We start from the raw sequence: 18716 nt of genomic DNA, 5'->3' as shown, positions 1-18716 counted from the left end.
TTGGTGAAAATATATTTGTTTGCTTATTATTACATATTTTATTTGTTAATGTTTTAAGACAAAGCCAAATTACATTGTGTGTGAATTAAAAGTGGATATACACACAAGATGTGTATTAAATAACAAAGACAAAAGTGATACTTGTTTCCGCATTAATATTAAGTCTGATTTTAATATATTTTGGTTATAAATTTTTTTATTATTATTATTTTCCATTTACAGCATTTAGAAGCATTTTTTTTATCCAAAGCACCTTACAATTGTGATGAATTTAGTCTAAGCAATTGAGGGTTAAAGGCCTGAAAGGCCCAACAGTGACAACTTGGCTTGAACTAGTGGCCGATTACTAGGTCAGTATCTTAACCACTAAGCAGCACTGCCAAAAAGAAAACAAATAAATATTTGTTTGATATAGATGGTGATTTAAATAAAAGACAGATGGTAGTAAAGCCAGACCTTTAGACCCTACAGTGAATAAAACAGAATGTTGAAAGTAGAAGTTTTAAGGCAAAGGTTCTAGATCAACCCTGAAGTTACACAGATACAACCAATGATGAGAGTAATCCGAAAAAAATGAAGTGATCTTTAGTTAATATTTACCTGTTATGTTCAGTTTAGACACCTAAGTGACTTTTCTCTTCCGGTTGGCTTTGACAGGAGCTAGTTCAGTACTGTGCTATAGGGCACAACAACTGCTGGGGGATGGGCAGATAAGCAAAATTTAGGTCCACTTGACCCCGTAAGAGGAAAGTGTCACTACAAATGAATACTAATGTGAGTTTATACAAAGATGTATTAAAGCTGATGTAGCACCTTATGGTGGCCCAAGACAGCTCTTAGTCACCAACTGTAGTACAGGCCTTAATATTTCAATATTTAAGTTATACTGTATAAGCTTATACCAAAACCAAAATTAGAAAAATACATCACAGACAAGATTGGTTATGTCTTAGGAGGGTGGCTAAAGCTGAAATGGGACCTGCCATGACCCTGAACAGGATAAAGTGGATAAAATGAAAAAATAATAATTGATTTAGTAGTCTGATGCATACAATGTATTAAACAACCTAGTGAGAACCAAATGGCTAGTAAAATATGACCGATACATTGAATTTGCCCCAAATGCTGATAGTTGAACAGCCCTGATTATTATAAGTTGATTGGAGGCCTGACTTGTCTGTTACATTGCCCAGCTGATCAACTTTTAAAAGCCTGATTATGTAATGATGTATTAAAGACATGCCTCTGGAATTCAGAAATATTATCTTTGTCAACAATTAAATCAGCATTTCAGCATTAGTCTGACCAGTGTGACCTCTGAAATAGAATTTGTAGTATTGTAGTATTATAGTATTGTATATATGTACTTTCAAAGTATTTTAATAAAATAATTATAAAATCACTTACGATTTCTACTTATTACATTTTAAAAGACAGGAAAAAATATTTTAGCCAAATAAGACAGCTTCTACAACGATGTGTCAAATGTGTTTATGGGTGCTGTGTGGCTGGATTGATTTTAGCCATTGAGAATTGAGTCAATTCAAAATGAGTCAAGTCAAAATGATTCACTGGGTATAATGTGTGATTGGATGTCACTGTCTGATGTCGTTGACAGCATTTGACAAGTACCTTCCACTCTGAATCTTTACCAGGGTCAATTATTTATACATTTACTTAAGGAATAAGTGTACTTCTGCCACTTAATCCGGCTTAATCCTGCTGATTAGGAGAATTCTTACAAAAACAAAAAATATTATATTTGAATGATTACACACACTAATAGCTAAAATGGACAGACACATTATTGTAGACATTACTGATGTAAAGTGGGATTTAAGTTTGTTTATGAATATTCATCAAGAATCTTCAACCTGACAAACCAAAGATCCATCAGAAAGCCAGTTTTTTTTTCTATTTTATTTATGCATTTTCTCCCAATTTAGCATAGTCAATTTGTCTTCCGCTGCTGGGGGATCCCTGATTGCAGTTGAGGTGGGTATATTGCTGCTCACGCCTCCTCTGACCCATGTGCAGCCCTTAGTGGAACCCCTTTTCACCTATGCACTCTGCACAGGCGCCTCTCTATCTGCCAGTCAGGGTCCTTACACAGCGTTTGAAGACCTCACCCACATAGTCCGGTCATCCCGCCCTAGCAGAACCGTGTCTGCTGCAGGCACTGCCAATTATGCCCGTTAGATGGCGCCCAGCCGACCGGTGGCAAGTTTTACCCCACAAAACCGAACTGAACTCTGAGCAAGAAGCTCACCATTGTTGGAGAACACAATAATTTGAAATTTGAACAGATGAATTGTAAAAGCAATGCCTTTGTTGACGTGATGCATGTGTATGGATGTGATTTTAGCCCATTTGAGTTTATAGCATACGCGAATTAAACGAATGTAGTACAATAACCTAGATAAGCATTTTTTTGATGGTACAAATGTTACTGCATAACTGGTTATTATATAATTGTAAGTTTTTAACAATTTTTTGGTACTTGTTTCCGTATACTGAGTCAAGCTCCACCCCTGCTTATAATGTATTAAAATATGCGGACAATAAACAAAGATGGACAACAATCAAAACCTGAGAGATCGAGATTTGTAGTCATGAAAACTGTGGCTTTTAATGTAAACACTACATTCGATTGGTTTTCCAGCACGAACATCCCACATGAAAGAACAACCATTCACTAAAGTAGAGGGAGAAATAAACAGCACAGAAAGCATTCACTGGAAGAGGGTAAAAAGAAAGGACGAAAGGAAAATCAAAAGAGTTGGAAAAGGGGGCAGGAGGAAGAGAAGATCCCAAAGCATAACTGTCATTAAAGTCATTATACACAGGGTTTGGGGTGTTTTTTTTTCCTGTCGACTTTTTCCATTAGTTGAACTAAGGCGGCAGGTAGAGGGATAAGAGATACATCATTCCAAATCTACATGTGTCGTGTGAGAGCTGTGCTTTTTCTAGGCAGACCTGGAAAGTGTTTTTATTTTTTTTGTTTTGAATACAATTCCCCCAAAAAATAATAATAAAAAAAATGCATGAGGATGAGAAAGCGCATGAAATCTGTACAACCAAGTGCATCACCCGTTCGGGCCTGCACACCAAAAAGTGGTTCACCTAAAAAATAATAATAAAAAAATAAAGAAAATAAAGAAAAAAGATACATTTGCTGTTTTTTTCTGGATAATAGGTACTGCAATGCAGGATAAACAGGCAAAAAAGGAATCAGTACAGTTCAACATCAACATTGGTAAGTCAGTAAGAATGATTCAGGAATGGATTGCAGGAACCTTTGCTAAACTTGTTTTTCACTTAAAAAGGGGAGGGGAAGGAAAAAAGTTCTGTAGCTACAAAGCACAAGTAATATACTTTTAATATTACAATTCATTAATATTATCTTTATTATCATTGTTATTACTGTCAATCATTCTCTTGGATTAAGTCTAGTTGGAGAGAACCAGAAGATCTACGACTCTACAGACACGCAGCCCGACGACCATCATCCATACGGCACCATATTGTTGGTTGTGAGTGTATTTGTCTTAAGCCCACCCCCACATAAAACCCCACTCATCTTACACAATGCTTTTTTTTTGTAACTGTTGTTTCTTCTTTTTTATTTGTATTTTTTTATGTATTTTTTTTTTTTTGTCTTTTTGTGGCTTTTATCATTGTTTTTCCTCAATATCTAAGTGAAGCAGGTAGCTGATCTTTATACAAAGGCCAAAGAGTCATGCTGTGTTTTTGAGGACTTGTTTAAGGGGACTGACTCCATTACCCAGCCTGGAAACAGAATAAAACAGTAGGTCTAGAAGCGGGGCGGAATCAGGGAGTGGAACAGATGCATGAGGAAAGTGGAAAGAGGAAGAGGGTGTGCGGGACAGGTGATCAATAAATAAATTAATAAATTAATAAACAATAAAAAAGTAGAAGTTCCGTACACAACAGTGTTAATACGTTTCTTATTATAGTTTACCTAGTGTTGCTAGAACTAGTTTCCAGACCCATCGTTCTTTCAAGGTTGGCACTGATATGACAATTTCGATTATCAGGATGGGTCGAGGGGCTCGAAATCATACTTGATACGGCCCCAGACACATACAGCAGATATAGCTGGCACACGCCTGTGACGAAAACACATAAAGGTTGAACAACAATCAATAAAACGACATAACCGAGCATGTAGGCTGCAGTCCTGGAGGGTGCTTTCTTTTTCAGCTAACAGACCAGCTAACAGAATGAATGCAAAATCCAGTCTAATTTAAAACCTGAAAAAACAGGGACACGCTACAACCTTGGTTTGGCCTTGACGGATGTTAACCGCGGTGCTTACAACTAACATAACTGTCTAAGCCATTGATACAGCTTTTTTTGTTTACTTCATTACATAATTAGCATATATCGTCAGAGTAACGTCGTATGTTCAGGCGAAACGTATACCGCTGGGCCCCCCGACTGATAAACTGGTAATAAATATACATACATGAACAAAAACATATATAACAATATAGTAAAAGAAAAGACATTATTGAGAACAAAAATGAGGGTTTTGTTAAAACAACAAACAGTACACCGCGGAGAAGGGAAAACAAAACATTAAACGGCAAAGAAAAAATAAAACAAAATAAAAAACAAAAAAGGTCCCAACTTTGTTCTAAAACCATAAAGGCTGGGTTTCTATAAGAAATCAGTTCTGTTGGCAGCTCTTTGACAAACTAAAAACATTTTATGTATAGTATTTATATATATGTATATGCCTATTTTAAAATTATCATTATTATTTACCAACTTGCATTTTTAATTATAATCATTTCCAAAGGTATTGGCTCGAGGGGGTGAGACCGGGCCTCAGTACAAGCCGCAGCCTCGCAGGTTGTTGGCGATGATGATGTCGGTGACGGCGTCGAACACCACCTGGATGTTTCCTGTGTCCGTAGCACAGGTCATGTGACAGTAGATCTCCTTTTTGGGTGAGCGGTTCTTACTCTCAAACTGTGCTTGGATGTAAGCAGCTGCGTCATCATAAGTGTTGGGACCTGTGGAGGGCATATAGGGAAGAGGTAGGGGAAACGAGAAAGAAGAGAATGAGGTATGAACAGAAATGACAAAGAGAAAAATGTCCTTCATTACTGCATTTGTAAAACTACGGCTGCGTCCAAAATTACATACTTCCATACTGAACAGTACACGAAAGCAGTACGCAAAAGCGGTTAGTGTGTCCGAATACATAGTATTAATTTAACAGTATGCGAAAAGTACCCAGATGACCTACTGCATCGGCAGGCATTTTTGAGTATGCAAACAATGCACACTTGCGGTCCGATAATTTATCCCATAATTCAACTGGAGCTGCAAAGGCGTTCGTAGCGAAGAAGAAAGATGGCAGAAAGCGGAGTAAGATTTTAATAAAAAATGTTATAAAAATTGTACATTTTGAAATGTAGCCGCTCAGGTGGCGCAGCGGTAAAGTACGCTAGCGCACCAGATTTGGGGTTTTGAATACATCATATCGAATCTCAGCTCTGCCTTTCCGACCGGGCTGGGCGGCAGCATGAACAACGATTGGCTGTTGTTCAGGGTTAGAGGGTAAGAATGTCGGATCATAGGTCCTCATAACTGGTGCAACTGCGGTCCTTGCTGGCTGACTGCCCTCCATACACAGTGCCCGTCAAGTGTATGAACTCGACTCGTGCAGGTGAAAAATGCACTATCTGTACTGACTGAATGTGCCGGAGGGGGCGTATGTCAGTTGGGAGGCGTCCTCAGGCAGAGGTGAAGGGTCGAGTCAGTACAGAGGACGCAGTCAGGGTAATTGGACACGACTAGATTAGGGGGGAAAATTTTTTTTATAACTGTGGCGATGAGACATCATGCATCACGTGACGTTGGTAAGATCGCAGACATAGTATATACGAGGTTGTGTGCATACTTCACACTTGTGTACTGAAAGACTGTACTGCTTTACCGACCGAACAGTGTGCACTGCCTGGAATCTAGTAAGTACTGTTAAAGCACGCAATTTCGGACGCAGCCTACGGCTCTATTTATACTGCAGAATTAAGTGCTTTATTTCACATTTTCAGTATAGCCTATGTTCCATTCTGCTGAATCGGTGCCATTTCCGTTCCCAGGACAGATTAATAAATGTATATAAGAGTTTATAAAACTATATAAAACTTTAAAATGCATTTTTTTACTGAGCAAAGTGTCCTGCACATTGATCTAATTGCAAATTTAGGATATATAATTTAAAACGATAATAAAAACACCCTATAACACTGTCATGTCCCCAGTCTCTAAAACTACACTTTACAATGAAATATACTGAACGCCTTTCATACAATGCCGTCTACGAGCTTCCGGCTTTTCTCTACATGGACAGGGATTTCTCCAGATTCCCTGAATCTTTTTACAATATTATGTACGGTAGAAATTATTTGGCATTTTGCACTGAGAAACTGGTTGACAATTTTCACACAATGTGGAAAACCACAAATCATCTTTGCTAGCAAAGACTGATACTTAGGTGAATCCTCGTTTTATACCTTCACTTGGTTCATTTGAAATGCTTTGAAGCTGTGTAACTGTAATATCCATCTGTGCTGCATGCTTTTTGGGCTGAGAAACTTCTGTTTGTTAACAAATGCATAACCTGACAAAATAACACCTAAATGCTTTATCACTTGGTATCCATGGTGCCAAAACACTAATTAAGTGTTGTGAGAGGGAAGGGCAACTATACAAAGTGGTAACACATTTTGGAATGTGTTGCAGGCCTGAAATGTTGGAATGTACGTAAATTAACGTTAACGTAAGACGATGAAGTTGACCAGGCATAACATGCAATATCTTGGGTTCATACTGCGTGCAATGAAATAAAAGGTAAAGTAAATGTAAGAAACACTGCAATTGTTTCTAATTTGAGTGTGTCATTAAATATAACAGTAAAATTTCCTACACTGTAATAAAGGAGAACATGACTAATTCAATGACAAACTTAAGTATTTTAGAAAGAAAAAAGAGAGGCCAGCTCTTCACAAACTCCTGACTGACTCTCTTTATAGATAACTCCCTGTGGCTGACACTTTCTCATGTACATTTGAAGCAGCAATTGGTCTCCTCTTTTGAAGCTCTACGTTCTCGACTTTAAAGCCAGCTCCTTTGAGTGAGCTATCCTTCAGTAAGACAAGAGCCTGGTGTAATAGCCAGCCTAGACAGCCTCTCTGGTCTGAGAGATAACAGGAGTGACTCAGGGTAGCAGACAGTATTGATGGCCATAGTAAGCTGGAAATATGCAGGTGGGCATTACTCAGGGATCATCTTTTCTCTTCTGCTCTGCCTGTTTTTGTAGCACTCACATGCAACCTTGATTTTTTTTCTACAGAATAAGTCATTTCCATTTTTAGTCATTTCCCCACCTCATGCAGGTGGCTCTATGAGCAGCAGAGGAACCAAGTCAATCATTCTGACACCACCAACAGTGTCTGTTGGATGCCCATTTTTGGATGTCTTCCCCTTTTGACTAGGCATGTTGGATGCCCAGCCAGGTTGGTAGCACAGCTGAGATTTAAATTCAGAAGCATGCCTACCACTATGTTTTATCTCATTTATTGGAACCAATTGCTTAGAAACCACACAGGGTCTTTATTGTTGCATTTTACGCTTCATAACATGCCACATTTTAAATGGAAGAGAGCTTTGGACTGCAGACAGGCCATCTGTAAATATGCAGCAATGTGCAGAATGTGGCTTGCTGATATTTTGTTGGAAATATACACAGATGTTCCTCTTTTAGAGGGGAGCGTACACTGATCAGCCATAACATTAAAATCACCTTATTGTTTCTACACTCACTGTCCATTTTATCAGCTCCACTTACCATATAGAAGCACTTTGTAGTTCTCCAAATACTGACTGTAGTCCATCTGTTTATCTACATACTGTTTTAGCCTGCTTTCACCCTGTTCTTCAATGGTCAGGACCCCCACAGGACCACCACAGAGCAGGTATTATTTAGGTGGTGGATGATTCTCAGCACTGCAGTGACACTGACATGGTGGTGGTGTGTTAGTGTGTGTTGTGCTGGTATGAGTGGATTAGACACTGCAGCGCTGCTGGAGTTTTTAAATATCGCTCACTGTCCACTCTATTAGACACTCATACCTGGTTGGTCCACCTTGTAGATGTAAAGTCAGAGACGATCACTCATCTATTGCTGCTGTTTGAGTTGGTCATCTTCTAGACCTTCATCAGTGGTCACAGGATGCTTCCCATGGGGCGCTGTTGGCTGGATATTTTCGGTTGGAGGACTATTCTCAGTCCAGCAGTGACAGTGAGGTGTTTAAAAACTCCATCAGCGCTGCTGTGTCTTGTCCACTCATACCAGCACAACACACACTAACACACCACCACCATGTCAGTGTCACTGCAGTGCTGAGAATGATCCACCACCCAAATAATACAAAGGGGGCTAACAAAGCATGCAGAGAAACAGATGGACTACAGAAGTTGACCAGACAAAACATGAAATATCTCAGGTTCATCCTGTCTGCAATGAAATCAAATCAATGAAAATAAATTGGCTAGAAGTCTGATTTTGAAAACACGAAAAAGACTTGTTTTGAGTTACTAGCTTTGGGATCCTGTTCGCCGCTAAGCAGCAGGGACACACCTAACTTTGGGCGCTGCCACCAAATTTGAAATCCTGGCACAGTTTTGAATTTTGCACAAACTCTAAACAAATGGACACGTACATTCCCATCTTTGAATGTTTGCAAGTTGAAGGTTCGTATGTAGAGGACTTACTGTACTAACATTTTTTTACATGGCTACATATTGCAAGTCTGAATGAGAAGCTTTTTCACATTTCTATGAATGTATCGTGACACTTGTCATGTGTTTCTGCCCAAAGTCACCAGTTCCAGTAAAATACCAAAACTGGAACTAGGACTTCAGTCAAGTTCATTCAGCCTTGTGTGATTCAAAAGCCGAACGTATACCCAGAAGCTTGACTGAAAAGGGAGCTGGATTCATTCTTACCCGTGTACTCTGGGAAACAGATACTCAAGGGTGATTTCTTGATTTTTTCAGCAAACAGATCTTTCTTGTTGAGGAAGAGAATGATGGAAGTCTCAATGAAGAATTTGTTGTTGCAGATGGAGTCGAACAGCATAAGAGACTCGTGCATGCGATTCTGCAGAGGAAGAACAGAATGAAGAGAAAGAAAGAATGCAGACAAGGTTAGCTGAGAGAACAGGAAAGATGAAAGCTAGTGGACAAACTGTGGCACAAAAAAAAAAGGGAACGGAAGCGGATATGTAAACCCGTATTTGTATAGGCTTAAAATTGATTTTAAAATGGTCATTGTGCGAGCTTGGTTGTATGATAAATGTTGAAGGAAAACAGAGACAAAAACAATCAGGCCTAGACAGAGTTTCAAGTGTTACTTTATTCATTTTTTAAAATATAAATACAATCACACATACACATCCATTGTTCAATAAATAATTAGGAACAGTGAAAGGCACACATTTACTACAACAGGTAAACATACATTTGAGAGATACACACCAGACCAAAAAAGAAAACAGAATGGCATAACTGCTGGTGATGAAAGACTATAAAAAGAAAGTGTGGACAGATGGCACTATACTAGAGCACCCAGCAATGGCACATACACTCAAATACATTTAAAAAAAAAAATGCAGATTCATCTAATCAAAGGCACCATTTTTAAAACTACCATCCAGCTGTGCTGCAAGCTTCTGGTTTCAGAACTAATAAAATTTTGGTGAAATGTCCAATAACAATAGTTTTACCGCCACTTGCAGAAAGATCAATTCAGGGAAAATAGAGAAACCTTTTTCCTTTCCTACTGCATTAGTTCAAGGCTTTTTCACAAGTTATAAAATCCTTGCAGCAGGTAATATGTCGTCAAAATGGATTATTTCAATCTAATCATACATCACAGCCCATGGTGACAGCAGTCTGGCCTCTACACCAGCTGTTGTAGCCCGGATAAAAACCACAGGAACAACCAGCCATTAGTCACTCAGCAGTTAACTAACTCAATTGCCCACAAATCTCTTCATGTGGTCAAAAGCTTTATTTCCCACCACTTTTGCCTTTTCACCTTGGCCGCACAGGCCGACTCACATATCATTCACTTAACCAGGTACCCACACCTTATCTAGAATTACTAAGATGAAAAGGCTTGCTTTTAATCATATTTGATTAAATTTGACCTTCCTGAACTCGCAGAGTTAACAAGTGTGCTACCAAGAGTCCATAATTAAGTGCTGTTCATTTTCATTCTTTTATCTAGTCTATGAATGTCCAGTTTTGAGGCTAGTGTGGGTGCAAGTTTTAATATAAACCAGACCAGAGCTACACCCAGTACAACTGATCATTAAATCGACCAAAACAGTCGGTACTGCACATGTGTTGGAGGTGGTGCTCCTCAGTCAGCAGTGGAGGGTAGTATCAGTAGAGGCGAAGCGTAATGCAAACCGGAATGATTGGATACGACTAGATTAGCGAGGAAAATTGAAGGGGAGGGGGAGGGGGGTTGTTGCAAAAAAGTGTTTGATGAGTGTAGATATGTAGTGGATTTACCATTTTGGCCCAAAGCTTAAAATATATATGCATACAGCTATGCTATATACAGCTCTACAAACAGTGGTAGTAAAAACACCTAAATATAATCATGAACCCAGGTATATCAATCGTATAACCCAGGTAAATAAATCAGGTGCTGAAAAGCACACTGGTAATGTACCTTGGAGCAGTAAAAAAGTGATGAATTGTGCTTTACTATTTGGTTGTCTGACATTCAGGATGGGCAACTAAGTACCAATAAAAAGCAATCTCAATTTTACAGCAACAGTGACATTCTAATGAACTGTGAAGTGATCAAAGCACATCTTAACTTCAGTATTACACAGGAAAGCCCTAATGCCCAACATCAGAGTCCATCACAGAACTGAAAACGGAGTAAACTCCATATAATGTCAATGGTTTGGTGTCATCTGTCCATTTTCTTTCAACTTTTGACCACACAGTGCGATTAATTACAAACTTTGAAGTGCAACTACCTGGCCATACGGCTATTATGGTTTGGGCATTTTTCAAAAGAAGCAAATTGCTAGTAATAAGTGAAAAACGCTACTATTCAGTGCCATACAGTGACACTGTGATGGTACTCCCAGCGGTGCTGTACAATCCAGGAGTGACAAGTATATATATATATCTCCACAGACAGATGAACAGATGTAACCCAGGCCTATCAGCTGAAAATTTAGGCCTGGGTTAAATTTTTTGTCAGCTGAAAATACCATATAATGCCAGTACTTAAATAAATCACATGATTTACTTTCAAAATCATTTAAAAGAACATCTGAGAGTTTAGAAACTAATACAGGTATAAATATTAAAAATGAATCAGTTTACACTGAAGCCAAATTTCCTTACCAAGTGTATTTTGCTGCCATGTACAGATGGCAACAACTGGCATGTTTTTCATTAAGACTTGGCCCTGAAAACTTTAGTGGGATACATGGCATCATGGACCTCATGAAGTGCCAGAAGAAATTTGATTGAAAGTCTGGCTGGCTTTGCTGAGAAGCTAAACTACAGTAGATATATCCTCCAGCACGGCAATGATTCAAAATATATGTTTTATTTTTATACATTTTAGATACTCTTTAATTGTACAAAATAGGACAAGTGTTTCTTTTTTCATACAGATTTGCAAATGTATCTACACCAGCTGTTTTCTCAACGAATAATTTACAAGTACACAATCCTACTTTGCCTTTTGCCAGTTACAAAGAGCCACTAGCTTTATTCTGTTCTCTTGATCATTTTTAAAAGACTTCAAACGGCTATCACTTGATCAGTTGGATTCGGTGGGACGAAAAGGAGACTGGAAGCTTTAACTTGGATAAATTACAGCAAGCTTACATTTAGAGTTTCTACACACATTGTCCATTTTATCAGCTCCACTTACTATATAGAAGCACTTTGTAGTTCTACAATTACTGACTGTAGTCCATCTATTTCTTCACATACTTTATTAGCCTGCTTTCACCCTGTTCTTCAATAGTCAGGACCCCCACAAGACCACCACAGAGCAGGTATTATTTGGGTGTTGGATCATTCTCAGCACTGCAGTGACACTGACATGGTGGTGGTGTGTTAGTGTGTGTTGTGCTGGTATGAGTGGATAAGACACAGCAATGCTGATGGAGTTTTTAAACACCTCACTGTCACTGCTGGAATGAGAATAGTCCACCAAACAAAAAACATCCAGCCAACAGCACCCTGTGGGCAGCGTCCTGTGACCACTGATGAAGGTCTAGAAGATGACCAACTCAAACAGCAGCAATATATGAGAGATCGTCTCTGACTTTACATCTACAAGGTGGACCAACTAGGTAGGAGTGTCTAACAGAGTGGACAGTGAGTGGACACGATATTTAAAAACTCCAGCAGCGCTGCTGTGTCTGATCCACTCATACCAGCACAACACACACTAACACACCACCACCATGTCAGAGTCACTGCAGTGCTGAGAATCATCCACCACCTAAATAATACCTGCTCTGTGGTGGTCCTGTGGGGGTCCTGACCATTAATGAACAGGGTGAAAGCAGGCTTAAAAAGTATGTAAAAAAACAGACGGACTACAGTCAGTAATTGTAGAACTACAAAGTGCTTCTATATGGTAAGTGGAGCTGATAAAATGGACAGTGAGTGTAGAAACAAGGAGGTGGTTTTAATGTTATGGCTGATCAGTGTATAGTACAAAGTTCTACAAAGTGTATGAAAACAAAGCAAACAAGAACAAAATGTTATATTTAATATTCTGACTGAGTAGCATAAAAATGTTTTCCTCACAATGTTAAGACAGCCTCTGTTTTAATAGCAGGCTGGCTCAAGGCCTATGGGTAAAACTTTAATGCCATTTAAATGTCCCCCACAGTTTCATCAACATTCAAGTATTGAAAACACAAAAAAACACAAAATTTTTATTTGTGGCACTGTAACTATGAGAGGACATGTGTGGTCCATCAATAATGTTACATGGCTTCATGTGTTTAATACTTTTACACTCACTAGTACAGCAAAAATGTGATTCATTCACCAACACAGACAGCATGATAAAACTCATGTAGAAATGTGTTTTACTAAGATGAAGAATTAGTTAATAATAGGGTCAGAAAGGCTATAGTTTTACTCAACTTAAATGTCAACTGCTTGCTCTATTCCATATACTTTTCAAGTAAACCATGTTTCACATCTCTTGGCACTTTTTCATTAAAAAAGTGATGTGCTAAGCCTTTTGCATTTGTTTTTCTGTGCAAGAAATGGTGGCACATAAGCACAAGATGCACTTGACACCCAGTGTACATTTAAACACACACTTAAATTGCCCCCCTGCCCCTCTCTCAAATGCCAAGGTTTGTGAGTTAAGCAGTGGTTGATTTTGTGCCTAATCTCTTCCATCTCCCAAAACTAAGTGCGTGTCGTCGCTCAGGTGGCGCAGCGGTAAAAACACACGCTGGAACACCAAAGTAGGGATCTCGAATACATCGTATCGAGTCTCAGCTCTGCCTGCCGGCTGGGCTGAGCTGCCAGATGAACAGCGATTGGCCTGTTGAGTTACGACCTCTGCTGGCTGATTGATGGCACCTGCACAGAGACGGGAAAAGAGTGTTGTCAGGGTGTGTCTCTCTGTACACAGTGCTGATCTGCATTGCACTCGTCAAAGTGTAGGTGACAAAATGCATACGGCTGATGCCCACGTGTCGGAGGGGGCGTGGGATAGCTTTGTTCTCCTCAATCAGAGCTGGGATTGGCATTGGTGGAGAGGAAGCATGACACAGTCGGGCAATTGGACGCACTAAAAGGGAGAAAAAGGGGAGAAAATGCATAAACAAAATATATATATATAGGGCAGCTGTAGCCTACCGGTTAAGGTACAGGACCAGTAAGCATAAAGCTGCTGGTTCAAACCCCATCACGACCAGGTTGCTACTGTTGGGCCCTTGAGCAAGGCTCTTAACCCTCAACAGCTCAGACTGTATACTGTCACAGTACTGTAAGTTGCTTTGGATAAAGGCGTCTGCTAACTGCTGAAAATGTAAAAATGTATATATGTAAGTGCAGGTCTGGTAGAAAGCGTTTGTCAGGTCCCTATTTATTTTGCTGTACTGGGTGACTGTGATCCTGGGTATGGATGGATTTTTAGCTCCCAGATTGAGTTGTGGGTATTTTAGGTATAATAATCTACTGGACTGCTATCTGAACTAGTAGCAATGGCATGGGGTCTCCTATTATAAATGTCTTATCCCATTTTTAGCATTAAAGCCATATTTTCCTTTATTCATACATGTAGCTGTTTTATTTATGAGGATATAACGTATACAATATGAGACCAGGCACTCCAGTGGCGCACTGATAGACTGCCCTGACAAACTACTGCTAGGATCCAGGGCTTTTCAGCTCCACTGGTGATATCAGCCGGTTGGGCATCCACTAACTGGAAGATGGCCAAGGCCCTGTGATGAATTGGGGTGTGTTATTGCATTGCACTGTGTGATTCTGGGGAAACTGTAAAACATGAAAATAAAATGGAAAATAAGACTGTTGTGGATGTAACATTGCTTGTTGACTCGTCAGTGTTTTTCAGAGCTCATGTAAGTCATATCTGAGCACACTGTTTAAACTGGTTCAAACAGTAAAGCTGAAGATAAATATATTGCCAATTTGCCAACCTAATAAAAACAAAGTGAAACAATCAAAAACCACCCAACCACATAACAGCTTATTATTCTTTTGGGAAATGTATATCTGTTTCTAAACTTTTTTACTTTTCTAGATACTTTTCAACTCTACACTTCTTCTATAACAATGAGAAATTTAACAATTGGAGCAAAACGAGTGGGCTTTGAGAGGGCTTTTTAATTCATATTTTTTTCAGATCATCTTGGCTTTCAGGTCCCCTCTTGTAGACAATTTTTCACAGTTTTTAAATTGGGTTTAGTGGCAGGGGACTAGGATGGAACCTGAGATGAATTGGTCATTCAGCTGTTTTTGAGTAGCATATAATTGTTTGAGATAATGAGATGCTCTAAGAAAATTTGTCCAGCTGAACTATTCTCCTCACTGTGTGGTGATGTGAAGGACATTTGCTCTGGCTATTTTACACCTAGTCGCCTTAACAGTGTATATGAGCATTTAATGTATGTCACGATCTGTAAAGATCAACACACGTATGTCTAACTTCATTTGTGTATTCTGAAACTGTCATTACACTGATGATTTCGTAGGCGATTTTGGCCTCTGTGTCACTTTAAATATAAATACAAAATGATAGGAGTCATGGAGTGAGCATGTTAACAGTCAAAAGTAAAATACAAATAGAATTCTGTGTTAGTTACATTTTGTTGATTCAAATTTCTAGGGATGCCAACAATTGTGAAACAAGGTTTTGTTCAAAATTTTTTTTACCACGTTTTATAGATTAAATTAACTTAAGTTATACTTCTCGTATAGTTTTATTGTGAGCTAAAAATGCACCCTTATAACCCATCTTAGTGGGGGTGACAGTAAATCTGAAGCGAACTACACCGTGGATCAGCCATAACATTAAAACCACCTCCTTGTTTCTACACTCACTGTCCATTTTATCAGCTCCACTTACCATATAGAAGCACTTTGTAGTTCTACAATTACTGACTGTAGTCCATCTGTTTCTCTACATACTTTTTAAGCCTGCTTTCACCTTGTTCTTCAATGGTCAGGACCCCCAAAAGACTATGAAAGACTAGGTATTATTTGGGTGGTGGATCATTCTCAGCACTGCAGTGACACTGACATGGTGGTGGTGTGTTAGTGTGTGTTGTGTTGGTATGAGTGGATAAGACACAGCAGCGCTGTTGGGGTTTTTAAATATCGTGTCCACTCACTGTCCACTCTATTAGACACTCCTACCTAGTTGGTCCACCTTGTAGATGTAAAGTCAGAGGCGATCGCTCATCTGTTGCTGCTTTTTGAGTTGGTCATCTTCTAGACCCTCATCAGTGGTCACAGGGCGCTTCCCATGGGGCGCTGTTGGCTAGATGTTTTTGGTTGGTGGACTATTCTCAGTCCAGCAGTGACAGTGAGGTATTTAAAAACTCCAGCAGCGCTGCTGTGTTTTATCCAGTCATACCAGCACAACACACACTAACACACCACCACCATGTCATTGTCTCTGCAGTGCTAAGAATGATACACCACCCAAATAATACCTGCTCTGTTGTGGTCCTGGGAGAGTCCTGACCATTAAAGAACAGCATGAAAGGGGGCTAACAAAGCATGCAGAGAAATAGATAGACAACAGTCAGTATTTGTAGAACTACAAAGTGCTTCTATATGGTAAGTGGAGCTGATAAAAAGGACAGTGAGTGTAGAAAAAAGGAGGTGGTTTTAATGTTATGGCTGATTGGTGTATATAATACATTTACATTATTCTCAGATATTTAAAATGAAACTGGACTTGTCCCTTGTAAAGACTAGAAAAAGCCCTTTGGTTAGCGTTCACTACCTCTAAAGGGCTAAAAACTGGAGGCAAACAAATGTGCCAACCAGCTCCATCAACAGCCCTAGGCTCAGTAAAGACCACAGTAGCGCAGACCGTTGGCAATGATGACGTCAGTCACAGCGTCGAAGACGAACTGGATGTTGTCGGTGTCTGTGGCGCAGGTGGTGTGCGCATATATCTCCTTGTTCGAGGACTTGTTCTTGCTTTTATACTGCGACTCGATGTAGGCCACTGCCTCCAGGAAAGCGTCCGGCCCTAACGCGAAGCGTAGGCAGAGACAGAGGCAAAAGAAGAGTGGGGGAGCGCAGCAGGCATTGATGGAAAACAGATGGAGTTAGTGCAAGAGGAAACGGTTGAAAAGGAAAATGATCGAGGATTGCGTTTATTGAAGCGGAAAGCACAGAAGTAAAGATTGGAGGTGTAGAAGTAAAAAGCAGAGGCATAAAAGTAATGCAGGGGAATCAAAAGGATGTAATGAAAACTCAGCCTTTGTAATGTAGCATACACAATGTTACACAGAAACTGAACATTGTAATATGTACTAGGCTGCAGGCCTGATACTGTGACTGCCTGATGATAAATGGTCCTACGCTGATGCTACAGCAGGATATGTGGCTCAAAGCCCTTATAGAATGAAACTTGAGATGGAAATGAAATTGGATATATATATTTTTTAATCCAGCTCTCCAAACATTCAGACTTGCCAAGTAAAAACCAGCCGTCTTAAAAGAACCCCCCAAAAACCATCCTTCTGGAAATTAGCATACCATCTTCATCTCTTTGTATTCTACATCTTTTTTTAATCCTGTCCTTTCCTGAGAAGGCTTAAAAATCTCATCTGGGTCAAAGTTTTACCTGTGTACTCAGGGAAGCAGATAGATAAAGGTGATTTCTTTATTTTCTCCTGAAATATGTCCTTCTTGTTAAGGAAAAGAATGATGGAGGTGTTTGTGAACCATTTGTTGTTGCAGATGCTGTCAAACAGCTTCAAGGACTCATGCATGCGGTTCTGTGGGATCAAAAAAGAAAGTGTCAGACTCAGCATAGAATCTCTCTCTTGTTCTCTCTCTCACACACAGGTACAATCACACATTCTGGACATTATTTAAAAACTCAGTGTGCTGACAGAAGCAGGGACAGGGAAGGAAAGGAATCTGAAAGTGTTTCAGCCTGTGAGTCATGAATGAATTAGAATGCCACATCCCCAGACAAGGTGATGCATTATCACATTAGGTAGAAGCATAATGAAGACCGAGTGGGAGCGTTTAATGTAATCATTTCTCCAGAGTACACAGCTATGTTAACTACATGTTTTAGATAAGATAAATGATCAGGAGCAGTGAGAGTATTAGGAAATATCCACTTAACATTTGATTTACAGCGGCAGAATTGGTAAACAATTCATGAAAAACCAGAACAATCTGGTTTATAGGAAGCTTCCAGGAACTAGAGATCCCTGGTGGGGCTTGGAAAATATATATTGTCTTCCTTTGTATGGGCAGTAGAATACAATCTGTACAAAATGTATTTCCAATACGGCCTTAAAAATACACTTCATATACACTAATAGTGGGGGATGTGTAGCCACTTTGTTAGGCTCACCTACCTTGTTTGTACATTCATTGTCCAATTGTTTAAGCAACATTTACCCTATAGATGCACTTTGCATATACATTAAAAAGAAACCAGTTTATTTTTATTGTTTTAATTTTTTTTATACAACCCCAAATCAGAAAAAGCTGGGACAGCATGGAAAATGCAAATTATAAAACACACAGAGTTCCTTACATTTACTTTGACTTTTATTTGATTGCAGACATGCAGCAGATATTTCATGTTTTATCTGCTCATCTCAATTTCATTTATGAATAAATATCCATTTCAGGCCTGCAACACATTCCAAAAAAGTTGGACAGTAAAGTATTTACCACTTTGTAATGTTGCCATTCCTTTTCACCACACTTAAAAGATGTTTTGGCACCGATGATAAGTGATTTAGTGTTTCAGCTTTTATTGTGTCCCATTCTTCCTGCTAACACGTCTTAAGATGTCACATTTTTCCTATCAAAAATTCTCCACACGTTCTCTATTGGGGACAGGTCAGGACTGCAGGCAGGCCAGT

At 39.3% G+C, this 18716-nt stretch overlaps 1 protein-coding gene across 4 annotated transcripts in view; it reads right to left on the bottom strand.

Annotated features, from left to right (window-relative positions):
* Window positions 1–2603: 2603 nt before the first annotated feature.
* gnao1a (guanine nucleotide binding protein (G protein), alpha activating activity polypeptide O, a) overlaps window positions 2604–18716 on the bottom strand; it is a 162090-nt gene continuing 145977 nt past the window's right edge. Inside the window, exons 7-8 of one of the 4 annotated variants that reach the window (XM_063005288.1) lie at window positions 9046–9199; window positions 2604–5042 (exon numbers count right to left, since the gene is read on the bottom strand). In XM_063005288.1, the coding sequence (XP_062861358.1) occupies window positions 4855–5042; window positions 9046–9199 (342 nt within the window). In that variant the 3' untranslated portion in view covers window positions 2604–4854. Of the gene's footprint in view, window positions 5043–9045; window positions 9200–16661; window positions 16850–17449; window positions 17604–18716 lie in introns of those variants that run through there. The other 3 variants (XM_063005289.1, XM_063005287.1, XM_063005290.1) reach the window with 3 other exon arrangements.

Source organism: Trichomycterus rosablanca, chromosome 11, assembly GCF_030014385.1.
Source record: "Trichomycterus rosablanca isolate fTriRos1 chromosome 11, fTriRos1.hap1, whole genome shotgun sequence".
Classification (NCBI taxonomy): domain Eukaryota; kingdom Metazoa; phylum Chordata; class Actinopteri; order Siluriformes; family Trichomycteridae; genus Trichomycterus; species Trichomycterus rosablanca.
Note: the sequence above shows the minus strand (reverse complement) of the source record. Positions and strands in the feature narration are given on the sequence as shown.